This window comes from Anopheles merus, chromosome 2R, assembly GCF_017562075.2.
Source record: "Anopheles merus strain MAF chromosome 2R, AmerM5.1, whole genome shotgun sequence".
In the NCBI taxonomy this organism is placed as follows: domain Eukaryota; kingdom Metazoa; phylum Arthropoda; class Insecta; order Diptera; family Culicidae; genus Anopheles; species Anopheles merus.
The window spans coordinates 45,120,847-45,138,369 of NC_054082.1; the positions used below are offsets into that span (position 1 = coordinate 45,120,847).

The 17,523-nt window shown below is 40.5% G+C and overlaps 1 protein-coding gene across 2 annotated transcripts in view; it reads right to left on the bottom strand.

Annotated features, from left to right (window-relative positions):
* Positions 1-482: 482 nt before the first annotated feature.
* Positions 483-17,523, bottom strand: part of LOC121590595 (maternal protein pumilio-like) — a 131,816-nt gene continuing 114,775 nt past the window's right edge. For both annotated transcript variants that reach the window (XM_041910400.1, XM_041910399.1), the window contains exons 8-11: positions 14,313-14,523; positions 10,176-11,336; positions 9,917-10,085; positions 483-9,793 (exon numbers count right to left, since the gene is read on the bottom strand). In XM_041910400.1, coding sequence (XP_041766334.1) covers positions 9,232-9,793; positions 9,917-10,085; positions 10,176-11,336; positions 14,313-14,523 — 2,103 coding nt within the window. In that variant the 3' untranslated portion in view covers positions 483-9,231. The remainder of the gene's footprint in view (positions 9,794-9,916; positions 10,086-10,175; positions 11,337-14,312; positions 14,524-17,523) is intronic.

Consider the following 17,523-nt stretch of genomic DNA (forward strand, 5'->3'; position numbering starts at 1 on the left):
GGAAATGGAATAGCTACGAGATTTATTCCATGCGTACGATTGATAAGATAAACAATCCTGAGCCGTGATAGGCAAAATTGCAAAATACGATGCGTTAGCCATTAAGGCCACGATGACACATTGACCGATGAAGCCAACAAACGTGTGATACATCATGATTATTCAATGTAAAATAAGCTTAACAAAAACAGCAAAAGGATTATTATTTCTTCAATGTTACAGAAAATTTATTTGTTTGATAGTATTATAATATTTATAGTTATGTTCAAATTAATATTACTTTCATATTTATATATTGTTTTTATAATTATTTATAGCCGTGTGTGAGTGTGTGTTCCTTATGCTTCATTATGTTTGTGTTGTTTGTTCTTAGTCGCATATGTTTTTGCTTCCTCTTTTTCTCTTCTTTTTATTCTGTTTGCTGTATTTCCATTCTTCTAACGTTATTGTTGATCGTTTTGTATTTTCTATTTTAATTCTGTATTGCTGTTGCTGGTTGAGTCGTTTTATTTACTCAGAGTTGCTTCTAAAATCGATTGGTTACACACGATGGATGATTGAAACACTCACTAAAACTGGTTTACTTTCAAAATGAAAAACGAAAACACGATTAAAAACATAAAACAACAAACACACACACACACAAAACATGCTAGCGTGCACACTCCTACACACATACACATAAACGACAGGTGTCCCAAGTATTGGATAGCAAAGTGTGTTTGCATACGCTGTGCACCTTCACAATATATGTTGTTTTAATAGAAAAATGCTACCGCGATTTAAATAACTAAATTCGTACGGATACAAAATCATTGAATTGTAAAAATACAAAAAAATGAGGATAAGTTACATAGAACGAAAAAAAAAAACTATGCAAAACTTACTAAATTAGCTAAGAAAAAAAATCAATTTCAATAAACGAAAAACGTTCAATTTCACTTGTGTTAACCGTCTTGCAGTTGCATGCAGAAGGTCTTAACAAAAATTTTGTATGAACATTTTTATAAGGTAATTTTAGTTTAATCTCTGATAAATTTCCATTGTGTGTTGTGAGTTGTTTTAACGCAATTCGATATCTTTTGTCGGTTCTAATATTGCAACTTGTGTTTTATTTTTCATTTACAGTTGTTGTTTGACCTCGCTTTCATTTTTATGTATCTGTCCTTTCTTTTCCAATACACTTTATTTTTGCTGTGTTTATTCGGTGACATATTTATACTTTATACGTTCTTTTCTGTTTTCTCCTTCCTGTTGTATCTTTTATTACATTAGCTCAAGCTAAATTTGTTTTTTCTACAACTTTTTCTCTTTCGTTCTCTTTTCCATTTTCACACTTCCATTTCATTCTTGTCTCAACATTGCGCGTTGTGTCAGGGTTTTAGGTTATGCATGTTTCGCATAGTTTTATGCTTTGTTTCCTACCACCTTTTTGTAGTTGTTGCTTTAGTTTTCCTTGTAGAGCATTTTTCAATATGTATTTTGTTTGTCGCTCCATTACGAAGATCAGTTGTTCTATGTTATGCCCGTAAACCTTTCTCTTTTTTCCTTTTTCATGAGTCGTTCTAGCTCTTATAAGAAGTACACTTGTTGATTTGCGGGGGGAGGGAGATGAATTTAATACAAAAGTGGAGCGTTAGTGTCCTAATGTACAGAGGTAGTGAGAGAGATAAACGTTGAAGAGAAAAGGAGAGGATATTTTTGCATTTAACAGCGTTAAAATAGAACGACACTAATAACAGAATAGGGATCTTTTCTATTGCAAATAATTCGTTCCATGTTGAAGGTTATCGAAGTGCTTGTAGTTGATCTCTCGATCTGAATCGGAAGGTATCTAACTTAGATTGGAACATCGTCACGAAAAAATAAAAGTTTTAATTTTAGTTTGCGAATGTACACTTTACAAGCAATGCAATTTAGAGCAGTAGGCAAATTTTACACAACAATTACACGATTTTACAATCAACGGAGGGTGCGCCTCCCATACCCACAAGTGTCTGTTTTCCTAGGATGTTGTGCCGATAATCCTTTCTTTTTTCGTATCGAAACATTGGACCCGAAGTTGGACCTGGGTACACGGCAAAGGATTCGAGGTGTGAGAGCTTTGCTGGAGCGGAGGATAAGGTGGAAGGAAAAGGGTGGTAGATTATGTAGCATATTACTGGTGTGTCTTGCAGTTCAAGTAGAAAAAAATCACAGATCGTGTGGTTGTTGTGGTTGCAGAATTTCAATGCCAATTTCAATGCTGCTTCGTTTAATCGATTCACCCACTTATTTTCTTTAATTTTACAATACACCAGATAAAAGATTCTAATTCATGGGACTTTGTATTTTGTCTGTTTGCGGGGTAGGGGTAAGGCGCTGCAGGGAGGGTGGAGGGAGGGGGGGGGTATATTTTGCGCAGATTTTTATTATGAATTGTATGTGTTAGTGTTTCCTTTCACTTTTTTACAGTTAAAAACAATTTATACAAAATGTCGCCGTATTTGCACTGGGGGGAGGGGAGCGACTATTAATCTTTACACACAAGAGCAAACCAGCCAACAAACGGAGTCTTAATGGTCGGGGGAAAGCGGCTTTACCACAGCGAGTTGGGATCACGTTTTTACACTGTTAAAAGTACAGAGATGAAAGCCCATCGAATTTTGGAAGTTTGCAAGACTCTGCGAAAGGAGACAATTTTGAATTCTTTCGCCTTTTCGGAGGACTTAAGACAGAGGAATTGTGAGACTGCTGATTTGTTTTGTTAAACCACTTTTTAAAGGAGAAAAAGGAAATTTTGTCATAAAATGCATATGTTTTTCATTTTGCACATTCACTGCCAGTTTCGTTCCTCTTGTTTGTAGGAGAATCCGAATTTCTCACTTTTGTTATGTTACACACTTTCACTGTACATATCACACGATTTCCGAGGATGAAGGCAGGGCATATTGTAGAGGGTAGAAGCGAAGCACTGTTTTAGGGGTGGCTGATGTCTGTTTTGGGCACATAGAGATGTTTACAATCTCTTTTGGGCTGTGTGAGTGTGTGTGTGTGGTTTTTCCGCTTTCCCGCTACCTTTCGAGCCAGTCGTTGGGGCTTGTTGTTATTAGTGGAGATGATGATTTTTGTACAAATTTTCACAAAATGTCCCGCATTCTAGCTGGTGTGTGTGTGGGTTAGTGTTGTATTCGTTCGCTTCTTTTCTGGGCTTAGCTAAACAAAACAATCAAACGATGAAGTTATACAACAACTCAGTATCAGTGCATGCAGTTTTCCCGAATGGTCTATGAACAGTAACAGGCATCCTGAAGAGAATGAGAAAGATTAAGAGAGGAAGAGTGCGGTCTTCTTAACTTAGATTAATTTCCTTTCCTTGCTATCAAAGCCCAAACTCGTTAGATTACATTTGTCTTGGATTCGATTAATTTTACAGACATAAAACAACAAACGAACACAGTTTTTTAGAGGTTCGTAAGAATAATTTGTACAACGTAACAATTTTAAACCATAGTGTGGGCAAAATTGAAATTAAATGAAATGCAATACTGAGAACCATATGTACTATCTTCTCCCGAGTGATTTGCTGGTCTAGATTACATTCTCTTCTCTCCAGGAGCCATAATTTTTCCCCTATTTAGCTGAATTGTACAACAAAAATTACATATATTTTTACAAGGTGATTCTAAGCTTGTTAGACCATGCTTCCATTACTCACGTGTTCAGTATTTTTCTACCCTTTTTGACTACCTTGCTCACCTAACCCAAAACCCCGTCATTCCCGGTGTTAACAAGCTTTGCGCAATCGGTGTAATGTCGATAGCACACACACACACACACACGTGGTGCAGAGCGAGCTTTGTTCTTTACATTCCTATGCCTTTCCCTTCACTCCTCCCATTTTACAATCCATTATAGAGAAAACAAATCTAACCTGAGAAGAACACTTGATAGCGGTTTTTTTTCGTTCCACATCCTCCTCCCCTTGGTTTGTGTTCTATTATTTGTACAGCACAATTTTACACATCTCTTCTTTTAAACTTCCGGCGTGTGCGGTAAGAATGTATAAAAGTGATCTTCAAGGGTCGTCTTGGTGGTGGTGGTGGTGGTGGTGGTGGTGGTGGTTGTTGTAGTGATGGTAGTGGCGATATTTTCTAGATTTTTCACAAGGTTTTTCTTTTTACACATTCCTATGTTTTGAGGAGTATGCGAGTGTCTTCCCCTACTCTGTGGTGGAAAGTTGTGTTTCTGTTCTTCTATTCCATGTGACATGTGTTTGTAGTACAGTCCAGTTTTTGGAGGTGGTATTGCGTGTATTGTGGGTATTATTTCTTATCTCATGTAGTATGTATGTTCAGTCCAACGTCACACACAAAATGTACGCGCTTCTTCGCGCAGTGTGGATATTGTTGTATTTACATTGGCTTCTATTTTCGATTGATCGCTGTTGGGTTTTCGTGTTAGAATGGTTCATGCTCTCTGTTTCTGCTTTTGCTGTCCTGATATTTGCATTGCTGAATCGATTTATGGTGTTTCGCCTATTTTTTACCACTATTTACTCTGCAGACATTGCGTACTTTCCTTGATAAATAAGTGCTCTTTTGGTGGTTTGTACAGAGAATTATACACACTTTTTAAACCGTTCCCATCAATTGGTCTTGAGAAGTTTTGGGTTGTCATTTTCGTGAGGTCTTTTCTATTATTCTACTCAACCTGGATACTGTAGCTTTAGTTTCACTGTTTTCTCTTTTCCACCTAGACACTTTTGCATAAAGGTCAAGAACTCACACACGCACACACACGCGTACACACCTTATAAATATCGTTCCTACGCTTCTCTGTAACGCAAGTTGGATGCATTTTGTAATATTTACGAAGGATTTCTACAACTGGTTTTCTTTTTTTTTTGTATCTAAGAATTCTAATGTACAATCAAACACTATTCAAAATGCTTCTCCTTAACGCACACCCATACACGCGCGCTTTGTCAATCTCATCTATTGAACTGCTGGCAAATTGGTTAAAATTTTAAGAATTTACGCCTCGACCACATATACTCCCGATACTGACGGTCTTCATACGCGAGATCTATTTTACTTTGTAATGGTTGTGTGGTGATTTTGATTCGGCTTGATGCTGCTGATTCATCATGATTTGCATACGGGCCATTTGAGTTTGTTCGTATGTTTTCGTACGATGGTGTGAGTTTGCTAATTGCCGCACTTTTACAAGAAATGTCTCTGTTGGGTTCTGAGTTTCTGGTAGGGTAGGTAGTATAAAATAACTATATAAATTTTGTACAGCGATATACAACTTGATCGTTTGCCATGTGCACACACACACCAGTTTTTGTTTTTCAGATCGCCTGTTTCATGGTCACAAATGTTTACAACATTCGTTTCTCCGTACGGACTCGCTAAAATGGTTTAATCAACTCATAATGCTTGCATTGAACGTGTTTGTGTGTACAAAGAAAACGAAACAAATGGAAGGACATTTGTATATACCAACTTCGGTAGAGTTCGGTTTCAAACGTTTCAGTGAAGCATTTCTATGTCATCTTCGTAGCTCATTATCTGTTATCCCAATTTTTCTTTTTTTTTTTTTAAATATGATGATTTTCCATCGGTCAATCCAGGTGTTTAATGTTTTGTTACTTTTTTCCACTGTCCTGTGACAGGTTTTTAACCAGTTTTTTATATTAAAGTCTAGAAAATCGTTTCTAAGAAAGTCTATCCATTATGAGGAATATGTATATAGTCATGAGGCATTGCTACAAGCCCACAATAGTTATTTTCACTGTTCATAATTGATTTAACATAGCACAAATATTTTCTTTATATATTTATATATTTATAGATTCATTTTAAAGCAGCATCTAAAACCCATACAGTAAGGTGTTCCATCCCACCACTGCATGAATGTACAACTGCATGCTTAATAGCTCAACGGGTTGTGTTGCATATGTCCGCGATCCTGTTAGTATGAACGAACATAATTAGGGACAAAAAAAAACTTTTTCTACTGTAATGGTATTTTTTCCGCTTAGCAAAACACGATTCATCTCTATGCTTTATGCTCCAATAACATTTTTGTATATTGAAAAATATAATTTAAGCATTACCAAGAAGGAACCAATTTTGCTCTGAATATGCAAAAAAGGAAAATATTTTACTAAGTATTTCGTATAATTAATTTTAATACGCTTAAAAAGGGACACTAAAATAACTTTATCTGTTAAGCTAATTCCAATTTAAAAATTGTTTAATGCAACTTTTGATGCAAAAAAAAAGTTAGCATATTTCATACAAAGGACAATCTAATTCACATTCATACAAAACCCACGGGCAGTTTTCAACAAATGCGAGGATGCCTAACATTTGCCACCACACACACGTAGAAGTTGTTACTTGTTCATTAGCTAAATTTGCGTTAAAATTCACGGTTCTTACGTAACTCCAGTCTTGGATGAGGCGCGCTCTTCGCCACCCTTTCTGTGCCAAAATAGCTAAGAAAATGCGCCTCAATTATCTTGTTCTCATCTCAGCGGGTCAGTTGCAATCGATCGTGTTAGTTTTCTGTACCATTATAGCGCTATATTCGTTTTTTAATTACGTACTATCACTACGGTGAGAGAACTAGGACTATACGCAAAGTGCTTAAAAATAGTACAGTTACTCCATTTATCAAACGTACGATTATGTTCTTTTATGTGGAAATTATCCATTCCGCTCACGGGGTTTGATAGGTATATTACTATTATGAACCAGAAAACTCCCTCCTTTTTCAAGCATGACGCCGGCAAGTTGACGAGGAAAAAAAGTATAAGAAATACTTCACATATTTAGTCATCTATTTGCTTGTTACTGCGGGTTGTTCGATTTTTTAATCAGATGCTTCACGTTTTCGTGAGAAAATTCTATTGTATTAAAATGGTCAAACTAGAGCGGAGCTTCTTATCGTTGTTAATTGATACAGTTCATGTAAGTTCGACTTTATAACTCTTAAATCTGACTAAACTCTACAAGTTTCGGAAACTGATGTAAGAAGAATAAATGAAATGAGTTTTTATCATCATCCTTAGTTGGTAAATGTATGTGGAAAATGTAACTGTAACGCTCTACTATTAGCTAGATGAAACGCTTGCCCAAAGCGGCACATCACCAGACCGCGCATTAGTACAAACTACGTTGGACTGGGATGGCAGTAAATGGTTTCCGTTATTATTTCTTTTTTCATTTGCTTACATAAAACTGTACTAGAGTAATCCTAAATTCACCGGTCGATGGATATTTTGCTTTAGCTCTTTAACAAATACGGTCAATTTTCATCCATCGTTATGCAGTCAGACATCCACCAAAATAGAGCACGCATACACTCCAGCGTTTGTCGAGGATAGTATGTCCAAACACGATTTATGTCATTGATAGTTGGTTTCAATTTGAAAAAAAAGTCACGTCGTAGCATTGCTATTTGTGTGGATGCTAACTTATTTTTTTAATATTTGTTCTCTTAATTTTTGTTTTCGAAAAAATGATCCCTATGCCAGCTTCTTCCTAGTAATAATTAAAAATAATTGATACTGCTCTTCCTTTTTACTATACGCTACAGCAGTTCATACACTACTTAATCCTCTCTTTCTCTCTCGGCGGTTGCTCTTGGATTTGTTCATTGTGACAAACATCATGCTTGCAATGCATGGCCATTATTGGCAACTACGACTTCGGCCGCCTCCTTCAATACAAGCCTAATCCCTTGTAGCAGCTGTAAGCTCTTCAGACTGTATAACGGCTTCATTGAATTCGAATTTCCTTCACTCCACGTTTTATTTATGTTCCGTGATTATCGACACAGCAAAACACTTTCCACAACAAATAGTAAGCTCCATTGTTTACACTTTCACCTCGTCATTGAACAGATGTTGGTATCCAATTTGTCTCTACACTTTAAATGTGTTATTTAGCGAGTGTGCGCGTATTTAGGTTGCCATAAATATTACGTTTTACATGTATTCATATATGCTTAGTCTCTACAAACAAGTCGTGGCATTATACTGCACTGCATTTTACAGTTCCAGTTCTCTTGTTTTTTTTTATGTTCTGTATGTAGTACCAATTTCAGTACTACTACGGTTTGTGGATACAATAAACTAAATCAAGAGCTGGAGCTGCATGTAAATGTAAATTGCAATCGGACGCCCATTTTCATGCTAATCATGAGCCGTAATTGTAATATACTTCAAAGGAGGGGTTCGTCGATTGGTTTCGCAATGCCATTTCATTTGCCTGTAGTATCAACGCTGATATTAACGCAACTATTGCAACGTACAATGAAACGAAGCTGATTAAAGTTGTATCGTGTGCTCGATCACGAAACGAAATGGATTATCTATGACCTGAAATTAGCCAGAGATTTCCTGCATCCTGCATATTTCATCTCGCCAAATGAAGTGCTATAAAGCACTTTTGCAAGTAATTGTTCTTTTCGCTAAATAATACACTACTTACACCAAGGCATCAATAAACAACTATGCACAAAGTTTCTCTTTTGTATGTGTAGCACTTCATTTCTTACACCAAATTCGTACACTGTTTAGTTGCAAGTGAACGAATGATTTTGTTTGCTACTGTTTCGTTTCATTTCTAGAATTGAGATCTAACACCGTACGCGAGATAAAAATGTACACAAAACATATGTATATATATATGGAGGGGCCCACACAAAATACAGAAAACTTATACACGCGCTGCTTCTAGTAGCTTCACTTTATACGTTCGAAAGCGAATATAAATTTCTCATTCGTGATTACTCTTTCTATCGCTGACGATTCTAGCTTAGTATTTCACTGGCGCAACGTATTTGCGTTTTCAAGCTCGTAGTAGAAAAATATAATAACATAAAGTTAGATCCCTGGTCCAAACTCAGAAGATGCATTACGATGAGTCTTGTAAAAGGCTAAAGATGCGAGCAGTCACACACATTCTTACGTCCTAGGTTTAGGAAATGAGGGACAATGTTTGATGTGTACTTTTTTATAGCCGTATTCAGCAGTACGGTCCCCAATTATGTGTTCGTAGAAAAAACATACAGCGAGTCCCAAAAATTGGCCTCTGTGGTGAAAACTGAGCTGTGTGTATGCGCATTTGCTCTGGGTTAATATTCGAAGATAGCGTACAGTATTTACACATTATCCAGTGGTCGTTGCGAGCCTTCCATTCGAATCCACAGGCGTTGCGGCGGGCTTCAACCTGCTTACATAACGCCATTGGTAGGCGGTCCAATTGGGCGCAGGCCAGCACTGGCACCGTTGCTGGTGCCGCCGCTAACGTTGGCGTTGCTGTTAGTCGTCACACCGTTCGATGGACCACCGGCACCATTGCTGGCCGAATTGCCAACTGTCGCAGTAGCTCCCGCGCCATTGGCGTTACCTCCTCCGTTGCTTACACCAGCCCCGTTCGAGGGGCCATTGGCAGTGAGTTCACCAGTGGTGCTATTTGCACTACCATTAGTCCCGTTGGTAGCAGGACCACCGGCTGCCGAGCCAGCCGTACCATTTGCGGCTGCACCGGTCGCAGAGGCAGCGGCCGCATTACCTGACCCACCGGCACCATTGCCTGCCAGTGAATTCGGTGTCTTTAACGTAAATTTGTCCAACTTGGCGATGATGTGCTTGCCGTACGTGTACTTCTTTAACGAGTTCATGTGCGGCCGAATCTTATGCAGCAGCACCTTTCGCTGCGTCGGCTCGGACACGTCAATCATCTTCTGTACCACGTAGTTCGCGTACTGATCCTTCATCATGACGTGAAGTCCGCTGGGATTAGGAAAAGAAAAAAGGGAAACGATGTGATATGTTTATATCAAGCCGAATATTTGACTCTCTGGGCATTGCCGCTCTAAGACAACGGCATTCTTTATCGCATGAAGGCATACTTACGAATCATTAAACGAACAAACTTCCTCGATAAGCAGCGCCCGTTCAGCACGTGTGGCATGTGTGACGCACTTTTCCACAACATTGGATGCAAATTTGTGCTGAGACAGAATCAACACCTTTCCACGCACACTGGCAATGAGTGCTGATTTATCCTCGGGTTTTCCATGTTCTGAAGTGAAAAACAAAGAAGAAAAACAGTCCTCACCATTACATTCCTGCTCATAAATGATGCATCGCGTTGGATAAACGATCCACCTACCCAGTACATGCTGGATGACGTAGTTTCCATACTGGTCCTGAATTAGGTGCTCGGTATTCGCGTGCAGCTCGGCCAGAATCGGAGCCGTCTGCTCGGGCGTGCAGTGCTCCAGTATCCGCTGAATCACTCGGCAACCGTACGGATGTGTACTGAGCGAGTACACCTGGTTGCGGAACGCGTCGATGATGAACTGCAACGCAACCGGATCGACGCATTCGATGCACTTCTGTACCACATGGTTGCCGTTCTGATCCTTAACGCACTTCAGCACGTGCCCGTCCAGCTCGCGCACAATCTCCTGCTGCTGCTCTGCCGGAATGCTTTCCAGTGCCTTCTGTATGACACGGCAGCCGTACATCTGCAACGCTAGCGGCAGTACGTGCCCCTTCACCTGCTGGGCAAGTGCCTGCTTTTGCTCCGGTGAGCCAAACTCGAAGAACTTCTGTATGACGTAGTTGCCGAACACGTCCGTCATCAGACTGTAGGCGGCGCCCAGTATTTCGTTGAACACGAGCTGCTTCTCGACGCTGATGGCGCGCTCCAGCTTCTGTTGAATGAAGCGCGATCCGTGCTGGTCCTGCGAAAACTCGACGATGTGATTCGTCAGGTCGCGCAGTTGCAGGTTCGGGTAGCGCTGGTTGCGGAAATCTTCGAGCAGGCGAGATCGGCCCGGCGGACGGTCGAGCCCTGGTGCCGCTCCAGGCACTGCTGGAGCGGGCGCAGGTGCGGTCGTTGGGCGTGCCACTGCACTAGACAGCCGCGACAGGATAGCCTGAGCGGCGCAGTTGTTCGAGCCAAACATGGCTGCGTTGCCGGTCGAGATTCCGGGCACGAGGCTCGGGTTCACCTGGCGGTACTTTGTCTCGGCACCGGGCGCGCGGCTCGTTACCAGCGTACCGAGTCCAGACACCGGCGGTGGCGTTAGCGACGGTCCCAGCGGGCTGGCTGAGGCAGCCGCTACCGTACCGAGACCGCTGTAGTTCCCAGCACCGACTGGCCACTTGCGAGCGGCAGCAGTAGCTGCGGCCGCGGCCGCATTCATAGCCATCGTGTTGGTCGAGGCACCCGAGGTGTAGTCCAGCGAGGGACTGAAGGCCGATGTATTGCGATCAAACGAATCCCGCCGTGTGGTCAGGGATGATGTGTTCAAGGCACCGAGTCCTGTTTTTCGCAACAAAAAAAGGGTAAAAACGATCGAATAGAAATTAGTTATTGGTTTTATTATTGTTGAAAAGGTTGTTGAATAATTATTGTAATTAAAACGCATTTTTCTCATAACAAAAACAGAGCTATCACAAAGAAAAATGATCCTTCTTTGTTGTTGTATCTGATGTTAACCTGTTTTACAAAAGCTATCTTAATTAGGCCTTCCGGCCGGCCGTCTATTGAAAAGGCTGAATTAATCAACGCACAACCATTCAAATCAATGAATGACGGAAACAACCCACCTTCGTTGTCGATATGGAACATTTACTTTTCGTGGAAAGCTCTAGCCTATAAGACTAAGGCTTCCTTTTCTAACCGAAACAGATCAGTGTTACGGTTGATCGCTGCGCAAAGGCACCAATTTCGTCACGATGATTACGGGGGTGTGGTCGACCGTGGATAGACATTACGCTTTCCACCCAGTTAAACGCACAACAATCGGTGCAACACTTGCCAATGAACACAACTTTTAATCGATTTTATGCAATCGATAACTAGCGAACGAACTCGCCGCGACTAGTGAGGCTTGGTTGCGGTGAAGTTAAGCCGGAAAAGAAAATGCTGTCACTTCTGAAAGGGTGATGCTGGAACAAAACCAATCAAGCTCACCGAGGCACAATTGACAGCAACGGTGTTTTTTCTTGTAAAGAATAGTTTGCACAACCCAGCGACAACGCGACGGAATGGGAAGCTTTACTGGGAAAATTTCATGGTTGAAAGAGAACTCTCGCCGGGGAGAATGTGAAAATTATGCTACTGTGGTATGAGTTTTCTTGCGAAAGAACCGTGCAAACAGGTATAAGCGCAGTTCAGCTTTCTGATTCGATTATTTTGAAGTAAAGTAATGATGATTTGTTTCGTTTCGTGTTGTTTTTGGCTTCGTTTGTAATATATGTGGTACAACATTACAAACCACAATTATTTAATCATAACATGGTTTGATGTAACGCAACGTATCTTTGGCCTGTACATTGTGTAAAAATCTTGTCTTATTCAGTCATGCCCAGTACATATATTATTTTACTTGATCGATTATTTGTTCATACAAACAGCTTTCCGAGCAGCATGTGCAACGTGACACCGTTATTCCGAGAGAAAGCAGGGAAAATGAATGCGAGAAATATTTTTTTCTTTTTTTGTTCACAGTAACGAAAACCTTGAACTATGCAAGTGAAAAATTTCCCGCTGGCAGAAAGCTCCAAAACAGTGGGCAGGCTTTGTATATGTCAAGATTGACGACAGATAATCAGCAACATTATTATTAACACCACCCACTGTGTATATACAACAGCATGTATTGTTACAGAGGAGGTATATATCTTTTTGAACATCGTCACCTATCTGCTGTTTTGATTGCTACAATCATAAACTTAATGAAATACAATTAACGTTGAACAATCTAGCTTGGAAAGCTGCTTCTCCCACATGCATGCTATGCCTCTTTGTTTCCTCTCTTGGGTGTGGTGTCAATGCTAACACAACAACAAATGCACTCACTTTACTTACACTCCACCACCAGCTTCGGTGGAAAAGGTACAAGGGGGAAAATGGCACGACCCTCCCGCAATTAATCGGTTTAATACTGTGCACGTTCAACAATTTTCCAACGCGCGAATATGAGTGACAACGACGATGCATGAAGACCCCCCCCCCCCCCCCCTCTCCATTCATTCTCCAGTGCAGAAAGTCGTCGGAAAGGCTTTCTCCGAGCTTTTCAAGACATTCAGTGCACTGCAACAACACTATATAATAATGGCGCCGCGATATAATGATCTCACCGGCTGATTGAAGACTCAAGTTTAGAAGGGGAGCACACTGGGCCCCTGGGAAGTGACATGCACCGCGCGTGGTACCACCACCACCATCATCGTCATTGGTGGCTCGTGCAACAGTAAGGAAAATATAATTCCATTTTAAAATTATACTACCATCACACAGGGCACTGCTATCCTATGCTGCCTTCGGGAGTGATAACTACAGTTTACAGTTTACATCGATTTCTTTCCTCCCGGGATGATACACCCTGGGCCCTGGACAGTCTAAATGGCGGTGGCATAGTAGCGAGCAGGGTGGAGAGACAGACGAAGCAATCAACCTGATTGACGGAAAATTGTACCCAGAGAAACTTGATCTTCATTCTCGAGTGCATATTTTCTTTTTGCCACAGAGGGAAAGCAGCATGGCTTCGAAGGGGTTGTGCTGCCTGCTCCGGTCGACCGCGTGCCAATTGATAGAAAGCGATTGTGACTATGTGTGTGTATGTATGTGTGCGTGGCAAAAGCAAGTGCAGCTTTCGTTGGAACAACACAACAAAAAAACGGCTGCCACCGCTTTCCCACAACTTCAGAGCTGTGCCGGCGGCTGTTTGCTGTATACAACGGGGGGAGGGGGTTCATTGCTTTTCTACTATTGACCTATATTACTGACCGAACCATTGTTGACTGAACTCGCCCGTATATAGTGTAGAAACACTAAACTTTTACATTGTCATAATGAATTCCTAATATCGAAAAAAATTTATTGTTTTAAAAAAAATCTAAATTTACCATAAACTAAATTTACGAACAAGATCAGTTAAACCCAAGATGATGTCAGTTTATCAAAATTAAGGAATATGGATTACAAATATACAATATTGCTACAAGTTGCAGTTCCGCATCAAGCGTTATGAATAAAAAAGTTCGCTACGTTTTGTTTTTTGCTTTTAAATGCCTATGAAACATATTTACATGATTTACCATTCAGTAAAATCAGCTGACTCACACACTTGCTGTATTTAATAGTAACTGAGATAAAGTGAACATAAAAAGTTAACATGCAAAAAATAATATAATAAAATGTACATTGGAAATAAAACCTAAGAAAACCAAAAAAAAAAAACAACATAAACACCTCCGGAAAGAGATGTCTCTTTGAACACTATGTACATACCTCCTACATTGGATCCGTTCTGGGCCGAGTAGACGTTCTGCTGTGCGGTCTGTGGCTGCGGCGGATACATTGGGGGCGCCTGCGGAGCCCGCGGTCCAGCTGCACCCGGCGGCACCAGTACCGGCGGGGCCGGACTGACGAGGCGCATCGGTGTTCCGGTGCGTGGTCCCATCACCAGCGAACCGCTCTGGTCGTAATATGCCGATATCACCTGCATACCATCCATCGCGTATTATCGTCGTTGTTGTCCGTACGGTGCACATATCGTCATATCGTCAAGTCGGCCGTGTGCACACACATTTCGATTTATACAGGCACGGCGTGCAGGATTTTTTGTTGGTATTGTTTTGCGATTGTTTTCCACATCAACAAGAAAACACACCCCGTCGTCACCAGGTAGACGACATTTTTGGGAGAAAGGGTTGTTTAATTTGTTTTAATTTGTTTTTGGTTTTGTACACACACACACACAGAAAAAAAAATACAGGTAATGTTACACACGAATCGTTGTCACAGTGTTTTTTTTTGACGAGGTGATGCAGTAGAAGAAACAACGAAACAACGATGTAACAGCGCATTAAAGAGAAAATATTAAAGGAAAGAGAAAGAGAGAAAAAGAAAGGAAAAATGTACAAATCGGTAATCAATGTATTATTAGCAATAGTATTTATAATAAACATACATCATACAGAAATAACACCCTCCTTTCACGTACATACAATGCAATCACTTCACGGCATAAAATTACGAACAAATGAATTAAAATCATTCACAATATGTACTAAAAAAATATTTTTCGAACAATCAAATAATGTGAACAAGGGCAACTAAAACATATTTTCATTATCATCTGCAGGCGGGCAATTGCTAGAAATCCAATAATTTTCTTTTTTGCTAAAGGATTGATTGATGGTTAAAAATTATTATTTTGTACATTTATTGACATGACGGAATTTGAAATTATTTGAAATCGGTTTAACGGTCATAAGTAACACTGTGTCATATGTACAATATTTACTAAAAGATAAAAGTGGTAGAAAAAATCCTATAGTTGTCATAAAGTTCTCTTACGTTAAATATCATAGCTCATAAAGTGACATACAATGTGAAAATTTTCATCGATTTCCTTTTTGCCTGACTTTACGTTGACTTCAGAGTAAAGCGTGACCACAAACATTCACAACACCGCAGGGAATCACAGGTAAACATCGAATTAGATCTACATTCCTTCTCCATTAGTGGTCATTTGTTCAACAAAACATCAATCCAGTTAAGGAATTCTATTAACCCTTTACGAAAAAATTATAGCAACAGAATGCCAATCGATATCTTCATAAATTGTGTAATATTGCCTCGAAGACAATAGTGGTTACGATTTCCCCAGAAGTTATAATTATACCCTCACTCCCTTCCTTGATTTATCAAACCATTTGGTCTAAAAATGAGAAAATTAACGATTCATGGTGGCCTTACATTACAAGCTCGCTAGTATAAAAGATAATCAACCCACATCACTTTGAACGTGTTGACGGGGACGACCTTTTTTCGTGCTCGAAAGAATAAGCACCAAACAGCCATTGGGCCCGTACCAAACCACCCAGGAGGAAATTATCAATACCGGCCTATCACGACAGGTGAATCCTCCTCGTGCACGCTCTTTAAAAAAAAGTCCCGGTGTGAGGGACTCGATTCCCGGAGACCGATCTTGAGTAAGAAGGAGAAACACGAAGACAGCCACGGTTCATTAAAGTGGGCACGCGAGCTCGAGCTATTATGCTTCATGTATACAAATATAACACACATTTCGCTTGTAGAAAAGTGAGGAGATTAGAAATGTAAAGAAGCAGATAAAATATAGACTCATACGTTCTCGCTTTCACGAGCTGATCCGCGCTTTTTTCGCCCAGATAGTAATTGATTTAAAACCCGATGGATGTTCCACTCCGCACAGAGCACGAAGTAACAACATTCCTTCTTCATCCTGATTTTCACGAAGAGCAACGGAAACATGAAACAGACATAGAAAAAAAAGAATTGAAATGTGGAAATATTCTCCGCAGCCAATACAGCGTAGAAGCACTTTGCTTCGCTATTAAAGCACGCCATCACCAGAAGAGATCACTGATTGCACGCGAATTGCTAGGGAAATTGCAATTACCAAGAGGCTAGGGATCCACCGTCGCGGGTGATAATGAACCAACTATTGTTTTGTCGTAGTATCTCTCTCTTTGGTTTATGCTGTACACGAAAGCGCACACTGCTCTGGCGTGGCACTACAGAGAACACGCTGAGTGGGCATTGGATAAAATGTAAGCAAAAATTATAATGAACTTTTAAGCTTCCGGTCTCCATCTCCCACTTGTGCACTGTACACAGCCAGTGGAAAATTAAATTTATCACTGCCGGTGTGGAATAAAGAAGTGGGAAGAACCTCTGCGGGGAAGAATTGAAGTAGAGTTGAACAAAAATATGTCACAAACAATATGTGGCCTGGATTATATTAGAAAACTTTAGGATATCCCTGAGCGTAACAATTTACAACGAAGTTGGTAGTCAATTCGAATGAGTGCTGTGGGTTAGAGCCTGATTTCATAACGAAACTAGTCTAATTCGTTCGCAGAAACCAGTAATTTTGTTGTCCAATCATAGACAGTTCATTCGTAGAGGCAGAGCCACTCCTACCTGCCAGCATTTGGGCTCACCGCTACTAACATTCAGCGTACATCATCACCCTTCATCATAGAGACCCAGTAAACTAGCAGCGAAAGTGAGTCGAAATGAAAACAAGTTTTCCTTCGTTGTCGGTAATGGGTAAGCCCAACTAGAAGCGAATATAGGCGAACCAGTTACTTTCGCCGGTTGGGTTTTATGGCACCTTATACGCCATCTATATAATAGGGCCCCTTTTCCGAAGCTTATTCTGTATACACGCGTGAAAACCAGCTCTCTTCGATCGATCGCATAGCTCCCGCTTTCCTAAGCATGCTTAATGTGATATGTTAATTGATGACGGTAATCCAGCATACCAGTCATTACACTCCCACCCAAACACATACACACACCTCAAACGCACCAAATGGAGCAATCCTCGGACGAGAATGTGCGGGTGTTTGACTTCTGTTTGGCAGCTTGCTGCTGTTTAGCATAAGTGACGATCCATGACCCTCATCGACTCGCAGAGCGCACCCTGCTTACAAACGAACCCCTCCCT